The following is a 27,477-nucleotide window of genomic DNA, read 5'->3' as shown; positions in this document are numbered from 1 at the left end:
CACATTGTATGTCCACTACTGGTCTCAGAGCATGGTTCTGATAACCTTGCCATGTTATAAAAATCATAAAATGTAATGTCTGGAAGGGGCTTTGGAGATCACCCCTTGTGACCCCTTTTTTTGTTGTGGAGGATGAGTATTCAAGACTACATTCAATTCTGCGTGACTCCCTTTGTTTTAGCGTTTATGCTGGATCTTTATGGTACAGGAACATTATGTACAAAACTAAGATAGGTTTATTCTTTTGAGTCTGTGGTTTGAATTTGTTTTTAATTTCTCCAATGCATACTTTATTTTTATACATTAAAATTTTTTTTCAGGTTACATGAAACTATGGTTATTATTTTTTAAATTCAAATAAAATAAACAAGGCAAAAATCATTGAATCCCTCAGAACCCTACCATTAACGTTTTGGTGAGCATTCTTACACATGTATCATACATACATGAGCACAATCAGCTATGTTACTGTGCGTCCTGCCTTTTCCCTTAGGAATGTTTCTGGACCTCAAATACATTACATAGTGTACTATTATCAATACACAATAATTTATTTAGCCAGTCACCTGTTACTGGTTTTTAGATTGCTTCCAGTTTTTGCTATTATAACCAATGCTGCAATAAACATCCTTATACATGCATCTTTGCACACCTGTCCAGGTGAACTTCTTAGCCAGAGCATATACTGCACATTTCTAATTTTAATATATGCTGACAAATTGACCTCAAGGAAGACTGTCAGTGAAAAGTTTTTTTTTTTTTTGTCAGTGAAAAGTTAATGAAAGTTTTGCACTTTCATTAAGATTATCTGAGGGAAAAAAAAGAATATCAAAGAATGTGTTTTATTTCAGAATCCCCCCAGGACTATGTACATTTATACATTTTTTTGTTTTTGTACTTTACCAACCTGAGAAATGACAAATGATATTTTATTCTTATTTGTGAGGTTAATTTCTTTCCATACTTTTTAAGCCATTTATTGTTAAGGAACTTGTTTCCCGTGGCCTTTGGCAATTTTTCTCTTGGGCTGTTTTTCTCTTTCTTATGCATTTATAGAGGATCTTTGTATATTAAAGCTATCAACCCTCACTTCTTTTCCATTTCAACTCATTTAGGTTGCTTTTGCCATACTAATTTTTTTTTTTTTTTTTTTTTTTTGGTTTGTTGGTCTTGGTTTGGGTTTAGCACAACACATGTCCTTGGTTTCCTATCATGCTTAGAAAATGCTTTTCTTCACCAGGATTACATACATAAATGTTTATCCACAGTTTAATATTTTGTGGTTTCGTGGTTTACATTTAAATCTTTGTTCCATTTTGAGTTGACGTGAAGATCAAAGTATGGATTTGGTTTTATTTTGCACTCGGTCAGCCAGCCACCCCAATCCTATCTACTCAATCATTCATCTTTCCCTTGGTCATTTAAAATGATAGAGGATATGTGTGATTCTCAAGCAGTGGGACTCACTGTTTAACTGTTGGGGTACCAGGACCAATGTCTTGTGGTAAAGGTCTTTCTAGAACTCTCTAAGTAAATACATAATACTGTGAGGGATTCATCTTCATCATTCTAAAAATACAAGCTTCATATTTCAAAAGTTTAGAAATTTGTAGATAGTATTTCAGTTTTCAGAGTTAACATATTGCTTTCATATTTTTTCGCCTGTAATTTCTACTTTTTTATGTTCAGAGCCCGAATGACATTATGTGTTAAAATTCTGTCATAATAAGTTACTAGAGACACATAAAATGTGATGTGATTAAAAGCACATCTTATTTCCAGGATGAGAATCCTAATCATTTAACTTTTCTTATATACCATGTAACAGGATGTTTTGGTAAAACTAATAATAAATACTGAGCTCCGCTATGCTTTGTTTTTCAGTTTTAATACATTTTCATGTTAATTTTTATAATTATGTAGAGTTAGAGTTACCTGATGTGCTGAGGTATTATAAACCTTCTCTTTTCAGATAATTAGTTTGTTAAATGTGTTTACACCACAAAAGACTCTAGAAGAATTTCAAGATGTGTAAGTATCGTTTTTACTCAGTAATACACTATGTTTCAAAGACTAAATATTTAGAAAAGAAAGTAACTTTTTTTTTTACTTAGGAAATGTAGGTAGCAATATATTTTAGCCACTTTTTTCTGTGGAGGAGAAATAGTAAGGAAGATAAATAATAATACTCAACTGTTTGTACCTAGATATTATCATCTCCCTAACAGAGAAAGGATGATTGAAAATAATTCTTCAGAGCAAACAGTGACCATTAATGGTGCCCATTTGCTTTGCTGAAATATGAAATGTTTTTCTCCAGCCTCCCAAAAGCTAGGATTACAGGGTTTGAGGGTTTATAATTATTATTTGAAATCATTACATCATTAAATGTTATGTGTTTCCAAAATCTGAAACAGAATTATCTTACTAGCAATAAAATATTAATTTATCGTATTGAGGTATAATGCACAACTAATGCTAAACTTACTGGTGTGTTCATTCAACAAATATTTGATTGCCACTCGTGCTAGGCACTCTCTTGGACTTACTTGAGGGAACAAAACAGGCAAAAATCCCTTTTATTATTAAAAATTGCATGTAGTCATACTCACTTTTAGAGCTCTGAGAGAAGAAAAATAACCAACAAAAGTCAGGAAATGATGCTCATAAGGACTTAGCACATACTCTGGAAGAAGCAGAACTGGGTTTAGGGAATCAGAAGTGCTGGGAGTTGGAAGTCAGGTTGAGATTGTAAGCAGGGTGGTTGGAGAAAGACCTCACTGTATTGGTGACATCTGAAGAAAGCCTTGAAGGAAGTGAGGGGTTAGTCCTATAGATATTTGAGGGAAGGTAGGTTCAAATAAAAGGAACAGGTAGTACAAAGGAGTGGAAGTGGAGCCATACCTGGTGTGCTTTAAGAGCTGCGAGTAGCCAGTGTGGCTGGAGCAAGGGGACCAGAGGAGAGAAGAGGGTGGGCTCAGGGAAGTGATGGGGCCACACACTGCTGGGCCTCTAAGCCATTGGAAAGACTTCCTTTTACTCCAAGGCAAGGCAGAGTGAGCTTCCCTGACTTACATGTTCAAAGAATAGCTTTAGTTTCTGTGTTGGGAACTCACCACAAAGGGTGGTGACACAGAAGCCCAGTTAGGAGGCTGTTGCAGCAACATAGGGGAAAGGTTATGGTGGTTGCATTTAGACCAGAGGGTAATAGGTAAAGGGGAGAGACTGGAGGCTGAAATGTCCTGAAGGGGGAGCTATGGTGGAGGACTGCAGTATGAGGAGGGAGAGGCTAAGGATGACACCTGGTGCTTGCCTGAGCTCCTTGCAGCCTGACGGTGCTCCCACCTGAGCCGAGGAGGGCTAAGGCAGCACAGACTGGAAAGTGAGGTGGAATCAAGGGCTCAGTTTTAGACATGGGCCTCACAGTGCCTCTTGGATACCCAAGTAGGCCTAGGATGTGGGCAGGTGGATACATGAGCCTGGGGTTCAGGAGAGAGGTCTGGGTGCAAGATATGAACTTGAGAGCTGACAGTTTGTGGATGGTGTTTAAGGTATTGAGACCAGAGATCAGTAAGACTGGGATAGTCAGAGAAGAGAAGGAGGCCAAGGACCAAGCATCATCACCCCCCAACAGTAAGGTGTTGGGGAGAGGAGCAGGGCACAGTCAGCAAGACTGTAGGACAGGCCGTTGGGTTTAGCAACATACAAGGAAGTGCCCAGGGACCTAGGCGAGGACAGGTTCAGCAGTGTGTGGGGCACAAGGCCCATCAGAGTAAGATGGAGAAAAAAATGGGAGAAGAATTGGTGATGCCAAGTATCGATACCTCTTTGGGGAGTTTTGCTTACAAAGAGAGGGAGAATATGGGGCATAGCTGGTGGGGAAAGACGGTCAAAAGTTTTCTTAACGTAAGAAAAGTAGCAGCATGATTTCTATACTAGTGAGTATGATCCAATAGCAAATAAATAAAGATATGTGAGATTTTGAATGTTTGAGATTCTGTTAACTATTACATAAAAATTGTTTTAATTTGAAATGTATCATTTTTTTTGAAAACTTCTCAGTTCCATTACATGTTTAACTTTTTTACAAGACACCTTATAAATATTTAGAGAAAATAAGTTATCTTTTTTTTTTTAACTTTAGCCAGTGTAATAACTAGGTAGTAAATTATTACTGTTTCATAGAAATATAGTTCAGTAACCATAAAGGAATTTAGGGTGATTTTTATATGTACATGGCTGATCTTTTTTTCTTTCCCAGGTATTTGGTTATGGAGCTAATGGATGCTAACTTATGTCAGGTTATTCACATGGAATTAGACCATGAAAGAATGTCCTACCTTCTTTACCAGATGCTCTGTGGTATTAAACATCTGCATTCAGCTGGTATAATTCATAGAGTAAGTACTGACACCATGTCAGTTTTATTTTTAAAATCACAATCATTTTGTTATCATGATTCTCTAGGTACAAAAGAACTATTTTTTTTAAAAGTCATCAGTGTCAAGCATCCAAAAACCTATGGAATCGTGTTAAAGTCCCCAAATACCATTGAGATTAGAAGACATTTGTGGAGCACTTCATTCGCAGGAGCCACTCTGGATGCAGGCTTGAGCTGCTCTGTTTGATGCTGTGGAAGAAAGCTTATTTTTTTAATCTTTAATTTTGAAGTATTGTAAAATTTTAAAGTTATAAGAATGGAACAGAGAACTCCCAAGTATTATTAAGCCAGAATCATCTATTGTTAATACATTTGCCATATTTGAAATCCCATTTTTAATGAGGCAGGAATTTAGGTTCGGGATGGGGAAAAGTTAGAGGCTAAGTAGTAAATGATACCGTTGCTTGAGAAATCATACATAAATTATGGGTCAAATATCCATGTCTCATATTGTAAAACTTTGCCACTCCAGCGTTCTGGCCCCACTGATGGGAACTTTTAGAATGGCCCTGGGTGGGCGTCTTCACTGGGCTAATCTGGGATTTGATGACAGAGTTGCCATTAAGGTCAGGAAGTAACCATGAAAAACCAGCGGGATACAGTGTAACTCTCTAAGCTGATTTTATTAGTTTTTGTTTCTTTTTTGATTCTATCCCTGTGTAAGCAGAACATCTTGATAGAATCTTCTTTAAGTACTAGAATGTTGAGTGAGACTCCCTGCAGAGATAATAGAATTTTGTTGGAAACATTCTTGGCGTTCCCTAAGTTATTACCATACTAATTTTGTCGACGGACTATCTTTAGATATTTTATTCCAACATCAAGAAGTTGTCACTTCTCTGAACCAAAATCTGTGTGGGGAGAAAGATAGTGAGACCAGAACAATGAAGCCTATTCATATAGAAAAGAATAGAGAGATTTTCAATGATGCAGTAGATTTGTTAGGTGCCAGGAAAATGTTGGCCACAGTGGCACAGCTTGCCAGTCCGGAGAGAACCAAGCTGCCCTTGCCTCACACCATGAGCCTCAGGTCTGTGACTTCAAAGCCAGTAAGCCTGGGCATCATACCTGGTCCTCCTCCCAGGGCCTGTCTGGGGCCTAACACGCTTGTAAAGCACCTAGCTCCTGACACTGCTATTTCTGAAAAATACAGCCTTTGCTGCCACCAGGTGTTCAGTTAAAATAATATAAATTCTGTTGACAAATTTGCTTTTAAAATAGTACTATTCAAAAAAAAAAAATAGTACTATTCATTTTTTTCTTTAGTTTTTATTTAAATTCCAGTTGGTTAACATACAGTGTAATATTAGTTTCAGGCACATAACAGTGATTCAGTACTCCTTACATCACCAGATGCTCATCATGCGTGCCCTCCTTACTCCCATCGCCTGTTTCCCCCATCCACCTTCTTTTCTCCCCTCTGGTTGTCTTTTGGTTTGTCTCGCTCTTTTTTTCTGTTTGCTTACTTGTTTCTTAAATTCCACACATGAGTGAAATCACACAGCATTTGTCTTTCTCTCACTTCTTTCACCTAGCATAATAGTACCCATTTTTTAAAATTAAAAACAAAGATTTCCCAATACACCATTCTGTTTCTCTGCCTAAAATTTTACAGGCCATTACATAAATTAAGACACTCTTAGCAGCTCTTAAACACATTTTGCTTTAAATTCACACTTTAGAATAAGTTTCCAGACTTATTATTATTAGGCTTTATTATATTAAGCCTTATCGGTTTTGTAAATGAACACAGTTTGCCTGACTTGTGTCTTTCTTCTCAGGCCCAGAGATGTGTGGGGAAACAATATCCTCCCGTTCCTGGGGACCTATTCAGGGCTGCAGGACACATGCCCATGTTAGGGAATATTCAGTCTCTGGAGTTTGGTCCCACTCCCGCTAACCACAATGTCAAAGGGAGTCCAAAGAGGTGTCTGCTTTGCCCAGCACAGTGTTTAGAAACCTGAGAATACCCGAGCAAATGATCCCATGGACCACTTCTCCATCCTGTCCACCACCCCACCGGGCCTTGCCACTGCCCCTTCTCACCTTGTACCTGCGCACACATTCATAGGTCTACCAAGCTTTGTGTTTGCTCATGAAAGTACCACATGCTCCTTACGGGAAAGGGAGATAGAACAAATAGTGAGAGGCCCGAGTTGGCCCAGCCCACCCACCCAGCCAGGACAAGAGAGGTGATGAGTTGCAAGAGCCTTTTAATGAGTTAATGGTTGTCCATGAGCCATTCTAGTCCTTTTTCCTCTATACAACACCATACTCAAGGTGTGCACTTTCAGTTTTGCTTATTAAAATGCTTCTGTATTAAAAGCAAAATTTAATTATTTGAAAAATAAAACACCAATAGTTCCACGACTTTTTATCTTTACAATTCAAAAACCAAAAGACAGGAAAGTCCCCCAGCTCTCCACTGTTGCCTGGAGGTGGCCAGTGACAGCAATTGGTTGTGTTTCCTCCCAAACTTGACAGTGATGCTCTCTTCTTACCTATGCTAATACCAACATATCTGTGTATACTTATGTCCTTTCCAATTTATCCTTTTAAAACAAGATCCTCTTGTATGTAATTGTTCTGAAACTCACTAAACAACTTGGTTGGTATGTTCCTTATTTTAATCAAGGATCAAATAGTTCTACAAATATATATTAAAAAAAACAAAGTCCCCATGTCCTCCGAATTTCTCACTCCCCAGAAGCAAACTCATTTCTTTCAGCTGTTATTTTGGTGTTTATCCCCGTACCTTGAAATAATATTATATCTTTATTCATTAGCCTTTTTTTTCAGTTTCGGGCATAAAGTACCAATTTAGCTCCCTTTCATCAACACAGACCTCCCTACTCTGCCACCTTTCCTGTTCCCTGACCTCCCAGGTATTTACAGCATCATCGGATTTGGACCATGATACCTAACCGCTCTCTGATGCACACTCCTCTGTTTATACTGTGATTGGATTTCTTTTCCTTTCAGCTTTTTGTCTGTGGAGTTAACAACACCTTTTATTGGGTGTTTTATTAATAAAACTTTTATTAATAAAAGTTTTTTATTAATAAGACTTTTAGTTTGCATTTTGGCCTTTGTTGTTTTGTTTTTCAAGGAGCGAGCAGTATGTTATATACCCACAGTGCACTCAGCCAGCTTATTTCCTGCCTCTCTGCTGCTTTTTGTCCCTATAGAGCATGTGGGGACTTTCATGCACAACATTGGCATGCCAGGATAGGATTAGACACACAAGACATGTTCTGGAAGAAAGCCTGTGAGGAGGAACCAGGGAGTGGGCTGGAGGGGGTGAAGAGGCAGACAGAAGACAGCTCAGGTCTGACCCCTTGGAAGAGCCACAACTGTGGTACAGCTGTCAGACAGCTTTGCCTACCCCAGGATCCATGGGCCACCTGTCAGGGGAGTCTGCTGTCTCACAGGAATGGGCTTCTGCCCCACACAGTCACTGGCCAAGAGCCACACAGGTCAGGAGAAGCTCCCCGTTTCTCCCCATGGACCTCTCTTCCTGAGGGGAAATTGAGAAGAGGGCAGCCACAGGAGGACACTTTAGCTCCTGTCACTGCAGTTGTTTTCTGGGCCCTAGCAGGTGCTCTTTCTCTATGCTCTCAGCCATAGAGATGGGGAAGGCCAAGTGGAAACATGAAGTTCCTCACAAGATAAATCAAAAGTATTATTGATCTCAGGGAGCAGGAGGGATAGAGATTAGTGCCACCATTGAAATTCCAGGAATGCAAGGACAGCAGTCCATGTCATATCTCAGTTTGACTCCCTAGTCCGGCCCTGGAGGAAACTAGATGATCCTAGAGAATGTGGACTGCCAAGGCATAACCAGCTCGCAGTCCTGGCTGCAGCTGCAGTGGTGGCCACAGTAGAGTTGTTAGAACAGATCAGTAAGGCCTCAGGTACAGCGTGAAGCCACTGTGGGGGAAGAACTGGGGAAGTCAAAGCAGCAGACACTTTTCCCCATGTGCAGGGTCCTCCTTCCTAGGACACTGCTTTGGTCAGTGGGTTGTGATCTGAGAACTGACTGGGGTGGTACTCCATAGGGAGATGCCTTCAGGCCCCTGTTCCTCTGCTCTTCCCCTGCTTTGGTTACAGATGTTTTATGCAGTCTGGTTGTCTGTCCCAGGGACACTGCTCTCTTAACCATCCCCACACCCTGTGGTCAAGCCCCAAGTTCAAATGTCCTTTGTATGTTAACACGTGTTTCTTGTTTTCCTTGTTTGGAGTGGTTTTCAAGATTTGAAGGGGCAAAACTGTCTTTGCCACCTTGAAGCTCTAAGTCCACTTTGTTCAGGAAAACTGCTGCTGGCTGTATGTGGAGGCTGATGAGAGCGCTGTGGAAGTGGGGGAGGCAACCAGATGCCTTTCACAGGCATCCGGTTGCCAGCTGCCTCTCCCAAGCCTGCCAGGACTGCTGGCCACATCCTCAAGCAGCTTGATTTGCATTTTGTTACCATAGTTTTCCAGCAAATGGCAGGAAAGTGTGTTGTTCACCCAAATCTGTGCAAAAGGAGAATCTTCCAAGGGTAGAAGTGGCTGGAGACGGGCACGTTTGCTGGGCATGTTTTCTAACTCACTCTGCGGTTCATTGAGTGGGTGGGCGGCGAGCTGTTCCACTGACCCTTATCACTGTGGTTGCACTTTATATCAAGGCTGGGCTGGATTTCAGGGGCTGCTAGGTGGCAAAGTAGAGACATTTCAAATTTTTAAAAAATCCGCTTCCTAAAAAGAAAGCACCTGTTGACATCCCAGCCAACAGTGTAAGGCTCTATGTTAGCTTCTCTTACCAGCCCTGGTGGTTGTCATTCTTTTGCTCATTGCCACACGGGAGACTATAGTTCCTTGTCATTTGGACATTTAAAAAACATTTTTTTTTTCACGAAGTTGAGCATTATTTCGCCTTTTGGCAAGCTGTATTCTAAAATTCCTATTCTTGCCACAGGCTTGGTTTTAAAAAAAGAAACTAGAAGCAAATTGGTTCTTTGCCTTAGCTGCATGGTTGCCTCCTCAGGGGAAAGGTTTGCTGGTGTGTGTGAGGGGCCGACTAGCAGTTGCAGGTACAGGATGGGGGTACCCCCTGGGTCTCCCCTACATCAGGACACACATATGAGAAGGTAGTGTTCACGCAGTGCTCTGGGGCCAACGAGGCCAGAGCATCTGCTTGGGAATTGGTGGGGAATTTTCATTGCATTTTTCAAACATATTTATACTGAATCCAGGAAGTTTAGAACATTTAATAGTCATGAAACATAATTTTAGCTGATGTAATTTTTAACTCTCTTGCACACCTGTCTGTACCCAAATGTGCAGGAAAGTGTTAGAGGCTTGACACCTCACATGGAGTCCTCCCAGGTCCTCCTGTGTGGCATGACTTGTGAAGAGAATAGATGAGCATAGCTTAGAAGGCAGTTTCTGGGGTGAGTTTGCAGGCTGCTGTCCCAGGCAGAAGTCAGATCCCTGTGGCCTGAGGAAGGGTCTGGGGACAGAGAGGGCTTCACCATGAAGGAAGGCACAGGACTTCCTGTGGGAAGAGACTCTGGAAATTTGTTCATATGTTCAGGGTGTGGGGTAGAGGGGAGTGTGATGTGTGTGTTCACACAGCAAGTATTTCCTGAGCGTCTGCTGTATGCGGCTGGGCTCTGATTACTGAAAGTACAGCCAGAGTCTCCTGTCACAGACCTGGTACTGGCAGGGGAAGATGGGGCTGCCTCACAGGTGGTGTGTGCAGTGGGGTGGGCTTGCTGATCATGGGATTCTTTTTTCTGGGAGAAGAAGGAGCTGTTCAAAGATTGCAGAGTCAGAGAATTGTAGCCCCATGCCATGTAGTATGGCAGCCACAAACTACATAGGGCTGTTGAGACTCAGAATGTGGCTCTAATTGTAAATATACAGTGGATTTCATAGACAGTACCAAAACAAAGAATGTGAAATATCTCATTAATAATTTCTATACATTGCTTAATGTTTTAAAATAACGTTATGGATATGTTGGGTTAAATAAGATATACTATTAAAATCTACTTGTTTATATTCATTCTTCTTAAGATGGCTACAAGCAAATGTATGTAAATTATGTGTGTGGCTTACATTAGATTTCTGTGGGACAGCTGGGAACTGAAGGATGAACAGGTGGGAGGAGGGATAAGTGGGTTCTGTGGCAGCTCCGAGGAAATTTTAAGGAAAGAGATGTCATGAAGTTTCTCACACAAGGATGAGGGCAGCCATCTGACTTCTGCAGGCTGATTTGTATTCATTTTAATTTGAGAGAGTAGGCTTTTCCCAAATCACAGGGTTCATTGCTAACCCTCCTCGGTGTCCCAGGACTCAGGTACCTCCATAGACCCCGGCCTCACAAATCCCCACCAACACAAGCTTGTCTCTTTAGCATGCTCTGGTTTGTTGCACTCATTTAAACCATTTCTGCCCTAGGATTTGAAACCTAGCAACATCGTAGTAAAATCAGACTGCACGCTTAAGATCCTTGACTTTGGCCTGGCCCGGACAGCATGCACCAACTTCATGATGACACCGTACGTGGTGACGCGCTATTACCGGGCACCCGAAGTCATCCTGGGCATGGGCTACAAAGAGAATGGTGAGTGTGGGCAGCACCGGCAGAGGCCGTGGCGCTCCTGTGCGGCTGCAGCTCACCACTAGCCAGGTCCCCTGAGCCAGAGGAAACACCACGTGGGGGCTGCGTTATACGCAGGTTGTCATGGCCCACAGACTCGAAGTCATTCATCTCCTGTTTCCACTGGCAGAAGTCACCCACATCTACAAATATACTTTCAAAATGAATATTTTCTCAAAGTATAACGTATTTAGTATAGAGAAGTGTGTGGACCCATACCACCAGCAGTACCCGGAACCTCCCCAGACCTTCTCCAGGTCTCAAACCCTAAAGGGAGCCATTATCCTGGTTTGTGGGGCCAGAACTTGGTTTTATTTATTTTTGAACTTGGTACAAATGGAATAATACATGTTCTCTTTTGTGTAAGACTGGCTCTTTAACATTAAAATTTACCCTACTGATACCAGAGCCCTTTGTAACTGAGCTCTTGACAAATTTGTCAAAAGGAGCTCAATCCCAGTTATTTGCTGAGTCTGAAAGTTTGCACAGGTCATCTGGACTGAGCCATGCTTTAAGATATACGTGCTTTGTAACCGGTGCTCCCACCCTGACAGACACGGTTCTGTGGCTACGTGTTGGTCCTGTTGGCTCCTCCCACCAGTGCCAAGGAGAGGTACTAAATAGCCCTCTGGCCGACCATCTGAGGCCTGGGGTTCTTATGGTCCCCAAGGAAGCCTAGATGAGCAAGCCCACCCCTGTGAGGACCTGCCAACATGGCAGTTTAGCAGAGGATTACTTAGGAAGCATTGTGTCCATATTTTACAAAAGCTCCCATTGACAAGCTGGGTTTGTCTTTGTTGGGAGGGGGTTTGAGAAAGATGCATGGGGGTCTCTGGCTGGTTTTAATCACCTGGTGTTTGGTAGTGGACATCTGGTCTGTCGGGTGCATCATGGCAGAAATGGTCCTCCATAAAGTCCTGTTTCCAGGAAGAGACTGTATCCTTCACAGGGAGAGCCCCCGCAGTGGCCACGGGGGTGGGCATGGGGGGAGGGCATGTGGCCTACAGATAGCTTTGTGGGGACAGGCACCTCTTTTTTCTGGGGTTTTGTTTGTCTTTTCAGCCATAAAGTACTGGAATCTTTGGCACTAAAGCCCAGATTGCTGCAAGCTGAAGGCCAAAGTAGCAGCCAGCAATCATTCACACTGTGTAAAAAGTTCACCTTTAGCTAGAAATTTTTTTCCATTTTTGTGTGTTTAGTACACTGTTAGAATTCCTTTTCCTCACCTTTGTTTTGTTCATGGCACTTCATAATTTTGTCATTTCATTTTATTTTCAGTTGATATCTGGTCAGTGGGTTGCATCATGGGAGAGCTGGTGAAAGGTTGTGTGATATTCCAAGGCACTGATCGTATCCTTCCCGGGACGCTCCCGGCCATGCTTTCCATAAATGCGAAAGGCAGCAGGAGCTCAAATGGAAAATGTTGTAATTCTAGACTGTGTCCTAAGGGGGTCTTTATTATGTTTGTTAAATTAGTGTCACAAACCAAATGGTTCAGGTTTCTGTTTTCTTTTTCACTTGACTACCTGTAATGACTTTATTAAGGCTTAGAATTAAGTTAAACTGATGATATTCTTAATTTTATTAAAAACAGCTTAGAAATTTATTTACTCTTTGACAAATGTATTCTGATATTTGAATGAAAATACTGCTTATTTAGTTCACTCAGTTAATTTAACAAGGGAAGTTGCTGTCTAAATTTAATAGACCAGTATTGTGTCATTTACTTACTATACCATTTTGTTAATTATCAGTATGGATTGAAATATCTTCCCCCAAAGTAAGAACTGAAGCGTGCTACATAAGACTGAGGCAAAAGAGACCAAAAGGAAAAGTTTGTGAGGAACAGTATATGTTAATTTTCTTGCCTGTTGACATTTTATATAAATTTTTAAAAGGTCCATCTAGGTTATTTTGTGACACACTTGGGGAAGTCTAAACAAACATGATGCAGAAGATTAACTTATACTGTGGTCAGCAAATCACATCAATGACATAGAGCATAAAGCAAAAGAGACAATAGAACAGTTATAAGAGCCTTCTTTCCTCGTGGTCCTCATATTCTTCCATCTTTAACATTTTTTACTCTGACATATTCCCTTTTTCATTTGTGTTCTAACCACTTACGATTTTCATTAGTCTTTGATTTTGTTTTTTCATTATCAAAGCCTAAAGTGGTCTCTGTTGCAGATTGATGGTTATTTTTAAAGGAACTCAAGCTGTGTAGTCAGTGTTTTATATGTATTTTATTGAAATTATTTTAGTTTTTTATAATTTTATGAGGGTGATTTTCTTGTAGTATAAATTCTTTACAACACAAACATGGAATGAAAAGATTTTGTTCCTATCATTTTATTTGCCTTCCTTGATGTTTTTCATATCACAAATTTTATGTGAAGTTGAATACAGCATTTTATTGTGTTCTAATAAATTTCCTAGCAGTTTTCCATAATCTTTGCTTTGATTCGCTTGTTCTAAACTGTAAATAAGGAGGTCTTTCTTTGGAAACAGACTCAGCTTAAAAGGAAGAAGTTGATATATTCTAAAGAGAAATAATTTAGAAATATCTACCTAATGTTCAGTCTCAATTCGTAGTCATTTTGTGTCTTTTTTTTTTGAATTAATTAAGAAATGTTTTCTTCAGAAAGTACAAAAACTGAATACTTTTTGGTGGATTTTTAAGCAATTTAAAATCCTACCTTACATATTAGCATCTTGCAGTATTGGTAATTGATAGTTTTATATATAAGGCCATCTAATGTCATTCTCAAAATACACACAGAGATTAACATCATTTTGCAAAGGCAATTTTGCCCACTCTTTCAAACAGTAGATTAAAAACTGCTAGGATGGAAAAAGATTCTGGCACCAAGATTGCAGTTCTCTGAGATTTGCTTCAGATGTATGACCTGGGATAGAGGGGGACCTCCTGTGGCCACAGTAGCCCAGCAGAGACAGGGAGCTGCAGCCAGCCCTCCTCCAGCACATGGGGCGCCATGCAACCTTCGTGAGTCCGGGCCTCCCCAAGCCTTGCTCCCGCTCAGTATAACCAGAGGGCCATAGCCACCAAGGGACAATAATGCATGCACACAGCCGGAAGACCAGCCAGCCTTGTTGGGTTTGACTTTTCCTTTCCCACCTGCCCTGAGTCAGTCTACAGAAATGACCCTTTATCATGAACACACTAGACATTGAGCGCCCACCCACTTCTAGGCTCCCATCTGACTCAGTTTGGAAGAGGTCATGGCAACTGCTGCATGGAAGTCAGGTCGACTGTCCCAGCAAGAATAGAAGCAGGAGATGAGGGACTGTTTTGGATAACCCCAGGGAAGGGAGGGTGGCGAGAAGGGCTAGAGGGCTGCAGGAGTCTGCTACAGCTGCACACAGGAAATGAGGGAGTGAGACAGGAGAACATGCTAGTTACTCCAGAGGCCAGGACCCATCTCGTGAGCCTGTTCAGTGAGGCAGGAGAACATGCGTTACTCCAGAGGCCAGAACCCATCTTGAGAGCCTGTTCTCGCCCTGTGTTCCTTCACAGTGATGTGACTGTTTTTCTGAGACAGACCTCAATCAGATTTTCTTTTTTAACTTTTGAAAACTGCTTTTTAAACATTGCTATTTCCATGATTTCTTTTTCCTACATCCTCTTGTATAATTGTTTACAGTCTCAGAATTCCTTTCCAGTTCATGATGCCAGTTATTATTCCAAGCCCCACCTCTGGAAAATAGGCCACGCTCGTATTCTCATATTTTATGAACAATTCAGATGAAGAGCCAGGGAAGACTGGGGGCCTGGCACCTGCTGTGCGGCAAGTGTGGTGGAGTCTGAAACCCAGGGCATATATTTTGAAAGGAAGTCAGATGCGCTCTGGGTCCTGCAATGACAGTCAGAGTCAGTGCCAAGTAAGAGAATGACCTGCAATGTTGTCCATCTAAGTGCAGCTCCAGGGTGGCCCATGGCCCTGTTGGAGAGGACAAGGCTTGGGCTCCAAGAGCCCCAAGCCCTAGCTCATGCACTGCACCGCACTGGGCCTTTGCTTCTCCAGGTGTGAACTCAGGACTCTACTCTGTCTACTTCAGGGAGCTTTCAAATTTAAGACACCTTGCTGTGAAAATTGATTTTGGTTTGCCTAAGTCATCTTTACCTAATTTCACCTTTAATCACTTCTGTCACAGGTAGTCTTTAGTAATAAGAATAACTATGTTGATCTAGAAGGGCATGGCATACATCCCTCGAGGTGTTGGTCTAATAAACTGTGATCAGAGTTTAGAAAGGTGCAAAGGTTTTAAAAGTAGTCTCAGAAACTCACACTGTATTTCAATATTATTTCAGAATATCTGTGCTGCCCCAGTGGGGTAGCCTCGTTAATCACCTGTTGGTAGGTAGAAAGAGGATTTTAGCATTTTTTTTGAATGATGCTACTCTGTGTAATGCAACCGTAAGGTCCTTCAGTTATATTTTCCTCAAGAGACTTCTTAGATATTGATCAGTGGAATAAAGTCATTGAGCAGCTGGGAACGCCGTCTGCGGATTTTATGAAGAAACTCCAGCCAACCGTGAGGAATTATGTAGAAAACAGACCGAAATACCCTGGAATCAAATTTGAAGAGCTCTTCCCAGATTGGATATTCCCATCAGAATCCGAACGAGACAAAATTAAAAGTAAGATGCCCTTCATTTTCCCTCATACCTGTTTCTGCAGCCTGACACCCCTGGACGTGGGGAGATAAAATAGTGGAAGCCCTCAAATTGAGTGAGGTACAGGTGAGCCTGAAGGCTTCTAGACCTAAAAGTTCTGTCCTCAACAGAATGCCTCATGGAAGCCTTTGGTCAAAACAAAAAGGTTCACGTCAGTCTGAAAAACTCATGTTAATTATAGCAATTGGAATTCACACAGTTTTCGGGTCCATGGAACACTTGAATTAAGATTCTAGCCCATAATTGATTAAAAAAAAAAAAAGTGGGTGCCTCAGTGGCTCAGTGGTTGACCATCTGCCTTTGGTCAGGTCGTGATCCTGGGGTCAAGTCCCACATTGGCCTCCCCACAGGGAGCCTGCTTCTCCCTCTACCTACTTCTCTGCCTCTTTCTCTGTGTCTTTCATGAATAAATAAATAAAATCTTTAAAAAAAAAAAAAAAAGCTTATCCTCCATTTCTCCTGTGCCCATCACCAAAAACATGATTTAAAAGAATAAATTTCTATCCACATCAGGGTAAACTGTGCCTCGGTCAGAAAAGCTCCGTCTCTCCTTTGCCTACCCATGTGAACTTTAATTGCCTAAACCTATGTGAGCCTTATATTTGACTAAGTAACTGAGCTTGTTGGTTTTTTTCTAGCAACTAACCTCTAGATTTTTTTTTTAAGTGTCTGTTTCCAACATTATATATAGCTGTGGTCATAGCAGAGGCATCTGTAAAGTATTCTATGGTGTGCAAATGTGAGATTGTTTTATGGCTTAAAAAGCCTGTTCTAATTTTGTTTTGATGGGCCATCAAGAGAAAAGCCTTGCTCATGCTCTGTGCCTGCACTCCAGGCAGCGCCATCCTTATCTCAGCTCCCCTGCCTGCTCTGGTGGCAGCATTCCCCGGGCACCATGTCAGCCTCTGGCTGGCCTGTGTCCACCTGGTACCCCTTTCCCAGGCCCTGCCACTCCTCCCCTCCCAGTTCCAGAGGCAAGAAACCTGAGTTGGAAGACCAGATTTGTAGTGAAAGTGCCTCCTTGGCTTATTCTTTTTTTTTTTTTTTTTTTAATTTATGATAGTCACAGAGAGAGAGAGAGAGGCAGAGACACAGGTAGAGGGAGAAGCAGGCTCCATGCACCAGGAGCCCGATGTGGGATTCGATCCCGGGTCTCCAGGATCGCGCCCTGGGCCAAAGGCAGGTGCCAAACCGCTGCGCCACCCAGGGATCCCCCTCCTTGGCTTATTCTTAAAGAAAAAGCCTCAACTGATCCAGAACCTATCAAAAATGTCAAGTTTTAATACATCTTTGTTCTATCTGTACTGTCACATTTTCTCTGTGATTTTCTATGTTTCAGCATTAATTTATTAATTAATCTGATATTTGTTTTTATCCTAGCAAGTCAAGCCAGAGATTTGTTGTCAAAAATGTTAGTGATAGATCCTGACAAGCGGATCTCTGTAGATGAAGCTTTACGTCACCCTTACATTACTGTTTGGTATGACCCTGCTGAAGCTGAAGCGGTAAGTATCTGTTTCGGAAAGACTTGTGTGTAAAGGCAGGGAGTCCACTTCCTTGGATCTTCTGTCATTCTGGAATGGCCTCAGTAAGGATAGCAAGTTCTAGATTTCAGAGGACTCCCGAATACAAAGAGGCCAGGGGTTGTCCAAGACCTGGCCCGCTTCTGGGACCTTTGCTCCTGGGGCTGTCGCTCAGTGTACTTTAGGGGTGGACATGCTTCTGCTGTGGTGATAGCATTGTCTTCCTTTACGCAGATGCTGTTATATGAGTGTAATAACACGGTTTACTAAGCCTCCATCATGTACCTCGCAAGGCGCCATGTGCTTTGCCTATAACACCTTGGTTAAGCCACCCCCTCAGAGAGGCTTAAGAAACTTGCTGAAAAGCACAAGTTTATTTATCCTTCCCCAGAGGTACCTGCTGGGCGAGTTCCACTTCCGAGCTCAGTGTTCAGGCGCATTTTCCCTTAGCAGCACCAGCATGGGTGATCTCTGGCTGTAAGCGAGATAATTGGCATAGGGGTGGGCTCATTTTAGGGCTGGCCTGTAGATTTAACCACCACAGAAACATAATGTTTCATATGAAAGTCCCATTTATAAGCATGTGATTTTTAAGGAAATTTTTGGGATGGCCCAATGTGAGCTGCGGATTGGGTACAGGGGCTCTAACATGAACTGTAAACCTGAGCTGGCATGTCCTTATCCAGGACAGGTCTCTAGGAAGTGGCTCAAATTACTGATTTTATAGTTACATTTGGACAGATGCCTTTAGGGTGTCTTGAGGTCATGTTATAATTAAGAGGACCATAATAGCTCCATTTGGGGGGGGCTAATTTCTCTCTAATTATTTTGATTCTGAAAATGATGTAATATCACACTTATAAAGAAATCTTTAAAAAGCTACATATGAAATGATACATAGATTAGACTCCCCCTGGTGATTTTACTGTCTTCATGCTTCGTTATGGTTTTAACTGTTGACTTCATGTGTAATTTAATTTTCAGCCACCACCTCAGATTTACGACGCCCAGTTGGAAGAAAGAGAGCATGCAATTGAAGAGTGGAAAGGTAAAGAACAGAGCTGATTTTGCCGCTCGCTTGTGGCACTTTACTCTCAGCAGTAGCCTTCCTAGGGTAGCGGCTAGGGACCATGCAGCCCCTCTCACCCCATCTCTTCACAATCCCTAGCACAGAAGAAACTTGCAGATAACAATTAGTGAAGAGCAGGTATGGATTGCATATTGTTTGCTTCTGAAGACTGTAAGGTAAACCAAACAACCCACAATAAACTAAACCCATAATCAGGAGGTCAAATAACAATTTTCCATTAAGAAGCAGAATCAGTAGTAGTTGAGAACCATGGTCAGTGCAGGTCAAAGGTGGCAATGTGCCCTGCCCAAGCAGATCATGTCTCCTTGCTCCGGGGCGTCCAGAGTGCCATGACCTGCATGAACACATGCTCAGCAGGCCGACACACGCAGCCACAGCCTATGGCCAACGGTTGGCTCATAGGCCTGCAGAAAGCTTGCAGTGTTCTCATCTTGATTCACAAAGGCCAAAATTTTAAGAACCCCTAATGCTTCCTTAGTATGTTGTTAGCTTTTCTCACAAATCAGAATCAAGGAAATGGAGGTTGAAGCCAAGAAATGACTGTGGAACTTGGATTAATTTCTGGCCAGTCTGGAGGGGCTTCTCACCCATAGATAGATATCAGTTCCTTTTGGAGAATCCCAAGTAACAATGGAGAGAAACATGTGCAAACAGTGTGAAAGCATCCAGTACTCTGAAATGCTCTGTGAGAGCCATTTTGCTGGTCTCCAGCCCCTTATAAAACCCCCTGTGGGTTCAGAACTGCCTACGTTTTTGGCTGCCCTAACAGTTGAGTTAAAGGCGTAATGGATGTGGGTGTTTTGGTTTTCGTAGGTGATACTATTGAGTTAACCAGATGATATTATTGAATTAACCGTATACCATAATTAAAAATAAGGCATCACAGTGCCCTTGGAGTGGTTCTGATTGATTAGAAAGCAGGGTTCAGAGACACAAAGAAACTGATGAAGCCTTTTAACTTGCATTTCCATTTGAAGAACTGATTTATAAAGAAGTGCTGGATTGGGAAGAAAGAAGCAAGAATGGTGTTGTGAAAGATCAGCCTTCAGGTTAGTGATTGCTTTAATAGTTTGATCTTAGCACCCCCTCAACCCCATTTCCAAACTGGCAGCAGTGCGCTAAATGCTGGCTTGACCAGCACTGGGCCTGAAAGCTCCCCGAAGTAGACGGTCTTCCTGTCTCAGTGTGTCGTGGTAGCAGCAGCTAACGGGCTACTGATGTACCAGGCACTAAACTGTGTTACAGACATCCCTGCTCTGCACTTGTCCCTGCTGCTGTCAGCTCAGTTTTACAGATGAGGGAGCTGATTTAAAATGTTACCAATTTGTGTGGCCCTCTTTGTACCACCCCACACATACACACACTCAGTGACTAAAGAAAATTAGCATGAATCTAAGCAAAATGGAATTTGGTTTTCTTTTGAGAAAATCATTCGTGTGATTCTCCTGTATTTGTACTTGGTCTGCCTGGGAATCTGTTCACACCATGTGACTGTAGGAGACCTAACACATGTGATGTTAACTTAGGTCAGTAGGATCCCACCTGCTTCCTAAGTGAACTCCTTTGAGTTGTATTTATCTTCTCACTTCACATCCTCTGCCACCCCCCACCTCCACCCCCACAGGAGCACACGCACACAGAAGTGCAGATTGCACCGTGTACTCATTCTTGAATTTTATATTCAGCATGACATATGTGTCAAGCATCTAGAGATTATGTAACTTTAGCACAGATTAGGTACTGTGGTTAATCAGGCACAAATTTAAGAATGCGAGCACTGACCTCCAAGAGCTCAACTGTTTTATTTTTGCTCAAACCAGCCTAAAATATGGACAGTTGGAAACGGCATGGTTTTGTGTACTTCAGAAATCAAAACATCAGTATTGGGGATGTAGAAAACAAAAATAAAATGAACAAGAGGCCACTAAATTTTTTCCTTTTTTTTTTTTGGTTTGTATACAGTCTTTAACAGTTTTTTTTTATTTAAATTCAGTCAGCCAACATATAGTACATCATTAGTTTCAGATGTAGAGTTAATAATTCATCAGTTGCATACAACACCCAGTGCTTCATCACATCACGTGCCCTCCTTAATGCCTATCACCCAGTTACCCCATCCCCTCACCCACCTCCCCTCCAGCAACCCTCAGTTTTGTTTCCTAGAGTTAAGAGCCTCTTACGGTTTGTCTCCCTCTCTGATTTCTTTCCACTCCATTTATATTACAAAAGAATTCTTCAAAGGTTCCTGTTTTTTCCCTTGGACAAAGTGTTGATGATTATAGCTGAAATGTCTGATGACCGTTGAACCCTATTTGGGCTTCAGCCTTTTGTGACACCTATAGTTGTAGGATAGATGCAGCAATTTTCTATTAATATCTTTTTTAAAGAAGCATATTTTTCAAACATTATACACATGCACAGATGTGATGTTTAGCCACTAGGAAGAAAAGGAGAATGTTGTAGGGACAGACAAGAAATTTTTGGAATACTGGGCCCAAAGAGAGACTCCAGAAAAAGTTGGGCACGTGTAGCAGGCTCATGGCTTGTTAGTACGAGCAGTTAAGCTGGGGGGCCACAGAAGCACGGAGCTGAGAAAGGCCTCATGTCTCACTGCCCGAACCTGCAGCAGTGTCGTGCCTCAGATTTTATTATATTTGGTTTTCTTAGCACAGATGCAGCAGTAAGTAGCAATGCCACTCCTTCCCGGTCATCATCCATCAATGACATCTCATCCATGTCCACGGAGCAGACGCTGGCCTCAGACACAGACAGCAGCCTTGATGCCTCGACGGGACCCCTCGAAGGCTGCCGATGATAAGTCACAAGTAGCAAGCTCGTCAACAGTGAAGGAGCTCTCGCTTCCATGGGCCTGAAATGCTTGGGGGTTGATGGAACCAAACAGAAAACTCCATGTTCTGCATGTAAGAAACACGATGCCTTGCCCCTACTCAGTTCTAATAGGATTGCCTGCCTAGATTCTACAATGAAGCAGATTATGTCTGGAGAAAACACGTGCAAGCCACACTCTTAGAGATTTTGTTCAAGGTCATTTCAGGTGAGCAATTAGAATAGACAATTTTTTTTTTAAGTTGTGCGGTCATAGTGACAATTTCTCATCCTCATAACTGTTGGGACTTATATGCATGTGACCACATGTGCTTGCTCAGACTTGCCATCTAGCACTTTGGAAATCAGTATTTAAATGCCAAATAATCTTCCAGGTAGTGCTGCTTCTAGAATGATCTCTTAATCCTCTCAAGTAATTTGGTGTCTGTCCAGAAAAAATAGATTTATGTGTTAATTGGCCACCATCATATTATCACGTCTTACCGTTTATGATACAATTTATTCTATCTTTTGTATTTCAGAAGGAATATAATTAAATCTATTTAATAAAAAAATACAACTTTTTTTTAAATTTTCATGTTTTGGGCTGAGAATTATCACTGCTGAAATCTAGACATTTATATGGGCACTTTGTTTCCTCTAAATTGTCTGAATTTGGGATGAGTGTACATTCATCTTTATTGCATGATAAAATTTTAAGTTTTGTGCTGCTTAAGACAGATATACCTTTAAAATCCTAATCTACCCTCACTCATTTTTCCTGGTCTTCTGGACTTATTAATTTAAAATTCCACCTAAAACTTCGCCTTCTTGATCAGGCACCTAACACTTCATGTCAACAACACAATGGCAGAAGCTCAAGTCCATTAGCAGTGAGAGTAGAATTTGACAAGACGGTCACTGAAGCTGACTGTGGTGACTTCCTGAGCGCTTGCTTCCCCCAAGCCTGGTCAGGGTCATTCCCTCATTCCTGGGGAGGTGCACCATCTCCCAGGACAGCGTTTCCAATTTCCAACCTAACGTTCTTATTTGGCTTTTCTTTCTTTGCTGAAAGAAGCCACATAACCCCATCCATCCACCCCCAACCTCCCCACACTTGGATCTGTTTGAGGAAGCAAAGCGATTCCAAACGCCTGTGTGGTGGTGGTGGTGGTTTTTTCCACTTCGTGGAGCATCCCCTTTTCCTAAGGGAAACCCATGAATTTTCTGGGAAACCTCCTCATGGGGTTTTTTTGGAGGAAGTGCCCTCAAGAGTGGTGATTAACCATCGAGTACTTTCTGATTTAAAACTGCTCACCTGAAATTGATGCTTTCAGACTTTCTGATGTGGAAATTATTCAGAGTTCACTAAGCTACTGAGTACTGAAGTGTCACTGCAGAAATGGAGTTACAATGATCACATTTTTTTGGTTACCTGTGCTCCTAATGCTTGCCCCATGAGCTTATTCTGTTAAAAATTCATATCTTGTGTTTTACTGTTTTTGGAAGCTATTGGGTCAGCATTCTATAAGAATGTGTTCTGAGGAGGAACTTTGATAAGAAATTTTATAAATATTATCAAAAAGATACAATTCTCTCGCACCAGTTGTATCTTATTGGTGGGTCTGATCACTGGAAACTGGAACCCTTGATGAACAAAATTATTATTGAAGGTAATAGTTTTATATTGTGAGGTTTAGACACATTCAGGTACAAGATGGAAATTCTGACTTGGATTAAAGGAGAAATACCTATTATGATATGGCTCAGGATGGTTTTGGCTTTGGAGGCCTGATGGTATAGTGAAGAAAGTTATCATTATCTATATATAAACATCTTAAAATGGCCTTTTCTCTAATACATATTCTTTAAAAAGACTTCACTAAATCTATCTTTAAATAGAAAAAGAGAGAGGAGAATTTTTTAAATGTATGAACTGCCCTAGGCTTCTGTGAACGTGGCCTGGGGATGCTGAGGGCTTGTGAAGCTCCTGTATCCATCCAAGGTCTGGATCCTGAGAGGAGCTTGGGTGCCCCTGCAGACTGGCTTTTTACTTAGTTATCATTCCTCCTGCATATTCTTGGATGGAGCTTGTCTGGGCGTGGGTGGGCTTCCTGCCATGCCCACCACCCATCAGACAGCAGGAGTGCACCGGGGTGGGACAGGCCACTGGCCGCAGAGAGCAGAGCTCCCATAGAAATACCTCAGCCCCCATCATGGTCCTCCGACCTGAGCCAAAATGTGCCAGGGTCCTGGTACATTGCAGACAGTTTCAAACTGCTGTCTATGGATGAATGCTGATGTTGGGAAAAGAACTAAAACGTGCTCAACTTTTTCATCTTTTCTATTTTATTTTTGTAATTTATATTGTACACAACCCTGGAAGTAACTATTTTGGACACATATTTTTATAAACCAGGTAATTTATTATTAGCCTGGAATTGGGACTAGGTTTATTTTATTTGTTGGCTTAGTTTTCAGTCAAAAAGGAAACGACTGCCTCCCCTATGTCAGGTCTTGACCTCAGGTGCAGGTTTCAGAGAGCAGAGAGGGTCTATCAGAGCAGGAGAACATTGTGGAAACACGGACTGCTCAGTGCTGATCAGTCGTGGTCGCAGAAATGGAAGTGGGGCTCTGTTCTTCTCTTGGGGACACGAAACTCAGAGCCTCAATGCTGGAAGGAGAAAACCCTTGGCAGGGCCCCCTGCTGACACCCAGAGTCCCTGGTTGAACCTCTGGATGGGATAATCCAGCAGTTTAATCCAGATTCAATACTGTGTAAGTCATGGTGACCATGTATGAGTCTGTCTGGTTGATTTCTAATGTCCTCCTCTGGTGTTTCATGCTGGTAGTAAATACAGGTGTGACCTTCAGATCGCAGATCTCAAAAGTAACATTGCCTAATGTTTTATAATAAAATATATTATGTGTGTTTTGATTAGTGAAAATAATACAGATACATTTTAAAAGAGAAGTATATAGCATGTCCAGTTCTTGTGTGTTTCTAAGTGACACTTGGCTATATTTCTACATCACCATCTCTGATTACAGACTTAACGTGAACACGGGTGGATGTTGGAGTGTCGTCATTTCCTTCCAATATTAGCAAATATTTTTAATCAAAAGGCAAAATGTTTCTTATTCGTCTGTTACTGAAAACGTCCTGCAAATTTCTGAATCTCAAGTTTTCAAAAATATGCAAGTATACAAATCAAATATTCCCGAGTATTGGTATAAGTGTTTTTCTCACAAGGTGTGGCCAGGAGGATACACCGAGGGGTCTTTCCTTGTCTTACTTAGAATCCTTAATGGTGCCTATGTGCTTCTAGTTTTGTGAACAGGATGAGCCACTTTGATTTCACTCCTAGTTTTGAGGTACTTGAAGATATTTACTACTCGGGCAACCAGGTAGCTGGGTTGGTCAGGTGTCCAACTCGATCTCTGCTCAGGTCTTGATCTCAGGGTCATGAGTTCAAGCCCTGCTTTGGGCTCCATGCTGGGCATGAAGCCTACTTAAAAAAGATGTTCACTATTTAAAATCACAGGACTACAAGGGTCCTCAGTGCCTCGCTTTCTCTTCTTTGCTTAAAAGAGCTAGAATCGTTCCAGATAGATGAGTGTTAGTCTTATTTTTTTAATAAATTTATTTTTTATTGGTGTTCAATTTACCAACATACAGAATAACACCCAGTGCTCATTCCGTCAAGTGCCCCCCTCAGTGCCCGTCACCCAGTCACCCCCACCCCCCGCCCTCCTCTCCTTCCACCACCCCTAGTTAGTTTCCCAGAGTTAGCCTTATTTTTTTTAAAAGATTTTATTTATTCATGAGAGACACAGAAAGAGAGAGAGAGAGAGGCAGAGACACAGACAGAGGGAGAAGCAGGCTCCATGCAGGAAGCTTAACGTGGGACTCAATCCCGGGTTCTCCAGGACTATGCCCTGGGCTGAAGGCAGCGCTAAACTGCTGAGCCATCCGGGCTGCCCTAGTTTATTTTTAAAGTTCTCTAGAAGGAAAATATTTCTCTTGATACAGATCTGGGTCCCATTTTTTTCTACACCCTTCAGACTTTCAGTGCAGACAGTACTAAAATACTTTTTTATTTATGGACTGAAAGGGTAAATGGAGTGGAGCAAGAGCTTTTTGGCAGGGGGAGGGTAATCTTTCAAAAGTTCCTGAGGCTCCTCTGGCTATTGTATGAATTTAAGCATAAGGTTACCTTTGGCAATAAGGCAGTTATTCAATATTTTGTTTCCAGTAAGGAAAACTGGTAACAGACTGACAGAGTGGTCGATCACATCTTGTTGCGAGTGGCCATTGGGAACTTGTTCACTGTGTCCTCAAGGCCCGTGGCCACAGACTCCTTTCACACTTTGAAAGAGCAAGGCTTTGAGGGCCTGGTGTCCTTGTGAGCAAGGGTGTTTGCTTCTGCCCTTTCTCTGCTGGTGCTTTAAAGATGAGAGGGAATTTCAGAGTGAGTTCTCTAACACAGCCCCAGCCCCGCACAACCCGGAGCCTGAGTGAGGAGGGAGCATGGGCATGCCTCCGAGCACACCTGGTGTTCGTGCAGGTGTAGAACCAACTCATCTTTTAGTTATAAGTCCCATTGGAGGAGAGGGGGGGCTGAGGCAAATGGTACTCCCTCCCAAGAAAATGCCATGAGCACAAAGTTCTGCCATACTTTTCGAGGAGTCTTGGCCCCTGGTGGCTTCTGTGTGAAGAGCCCCATTCTAGAAGCAGCTTCTAGATGCTTTGTGTGTGGAAAGGGAAGCAGAGCTTGCACAAGAAGCCTGTTCCACTCTTACCAACTGTGACACTTGCACACGGATGTCAGACATCATCAGGGACGTCTTCACTCTGAGCCCCAGCACTAGTCAGTAGTTTCAAAAAAAGAACATAGGGGTTCAAGTCCCATGAAATGGATCATTTCTATTATTCCTTCCATGTGGAATTTAAGTGCAAGATTGAAAGGAGCTCTAGGATTATAATACAGACTTCATGGATAAACGGATAAGATTAAGTCTCATCTCTTCATTTTAAAGAAGTAGTTCGTGGAGCACCTGAGTAGTTCAGCAGTTGAGCATCTGCCTTTGGCTCAGGACATGATCCTGGGGTCCTGGGGTTGAGTCCCACGTTGGGCTTCCTGCAGGGAGCCTGCTCCCCCCTCTGCCTATGTCTCCGCCTCTCTTTGTGTCTCTCATGAATAAATAAATAAAATCTAAAAATTTTTAAAGCGTGAGGATGGATGGACAGACCCTCCAGTCAACACCTGGCTCAAGGGCAGGAAATCAACTGAGGGGGCTGCCCATCCTCCACTTAGATGGCTTTAATGAAAGGAAGGCCCTCCACACATGTGCGCGGAGTCTTGTGTAGTTTTGACTGTCAGAAAGTTCTTCCTTAAACAAAACTGAATCCTGGCTCCCACAGCTTCCATGACGGCGCCCCAGGCGCCCTTGTGTGAAACAGAAGAAATTGATCCATCTCAGGAGACAGGCTTCCCTCCATTTGTTGAGGAGCTAAGCTCTAAATCTTCATCTCTCTAGCTTCAACTCAGAGTTTGTCCAGCCCTCTCCCACATGACCCCACCCCACCCCAGAACCTCACCATCTTGGTGCCCCTACAAATGTGGGTTCCAAGGTGAATGTAATGTTCCAGATAGAGCCTGAGCAGTGTAACAGTCTGCAACTGACAGTCTTGGGGGGCCTTAGCTTGACCAGCATGGCACACATGATGCCTGAGTCCATTGGGGTCACTGGATTTTGTGCTCTTGCAGTTAATCCTGACTCTGTCATCCTTCACAAGCATTCTCTCCGTCAGCTTGTGACCTCTGTCAGTTTTTAAGAATATGAATACGCCTCGTGAAAATTCATCCAAGTGTTAACAGCCTTGAGTGGCAAAACAGAGCCTCGAGGCTGACCCCATCTGTCACAGAGAAGCACCCAGGTGGCCAGTGCTTTGTCGCCTCCTTGGTGACAGCCCCTCCGCTCAACAGCGACGTCATCCAGCTCATGCAGTGTGTCATCTTGCCACCAGGTCAGGAAGCAGGACCTTGATGGACGCCACACAGAAATCATGAAGGCACTTTGGCAGCATCCTGCGAGCTACTTCCTGGTCACATCTCAGGAGGAGAAAGGCATCTGTCACTGTGCACTGGTGCTCAGAGTTCATGCTTTTGTTTTCCCTTGGGCGGAGCAGGTGCAGAGCGCCAGCTTCCTCTTCTATATCTATGTTCCTGATAGCCCATGGCCAGTTGT

At 42.4% G+C, this 27,477-nt stretch overlaps 1 protein-coding gene across 7 annotated transcripts in view; it reads left to right on the top strand.

Annotated features, from left to right (window-relative positions):
* Positions 1–24,199, top strand: part of MAPK9 (mitogen-activated protein kinase 9) — a 50,836-nt gene extending 26,637 nt beyond the window's left edge. For 5 of the 7 annotated variants that reach the window (XM_055301558.1, XM_055301556.1, XM_055301560.1 and 2 more), the window contains 9 exons: positions 1,973–2,031; positions 4,262–4,400; positions 10,886–11,051; positions 12,366–12,437; positions 15,568–15,750; positions 17,167–17,291; positions 18,294–18,357; positions 19,377–19,448; positions 21,072–24,199. In XM_055301558.1, the coding sequence (XP_055157533.1) occupies positions 1,973–2,031; positions 4,262–4,400; positions 10,886–11,051; positions 12,366–12,437; positions 15,568–15,750; positions 17,167–17,291; positions 18,294–18,357; positions 19,377–19,448; positions 21,072–21,214 (1,023 nt within the window). In that variant the 3' untranslated portion in view covers positions 21,215–24,199. Of the gene's footprint in view, positions 1–1,972; positions 2,032–4,261; positions 4,401–10,885; positions 11,052–11,951; positions 12,024–12,365; positions 12,438–15,567; positions 15,751–17,166; positions 17,292–18,293; positions 18,358–19,376; positions 19,449–21,066 lie in introns of all 7 variants that reach the window. The other 2 variants (XM_055301557.1, XM_055301559.1) reach the window with 2 other exon arrangements.
* Positions 24,200–27,477: the final 3,278 nt, after the last annotated feature.

This window comes from Nyctereutes procyonoides, unplaced genomic scaffold (assembly GCF_905146905.1).
Source record: "Nyctereutes procyonoides isolate TBG_1078 unplaced genomic scaffold, NYPRO_anot_genome, whole genome shotgun sequence".
Classification (NCBI taxonomy): Eukaryota; Metazoa; Chordata; class Mammalia; order Carnivora; family Canidae; genus Nyctereutes; species Nyctereutes procyonoides.
The sequence above is the reverse complement of the archived record's forward strand: the minus strand, read 5'-3'. Positions and strand labels throughout refer to the sequence as shown.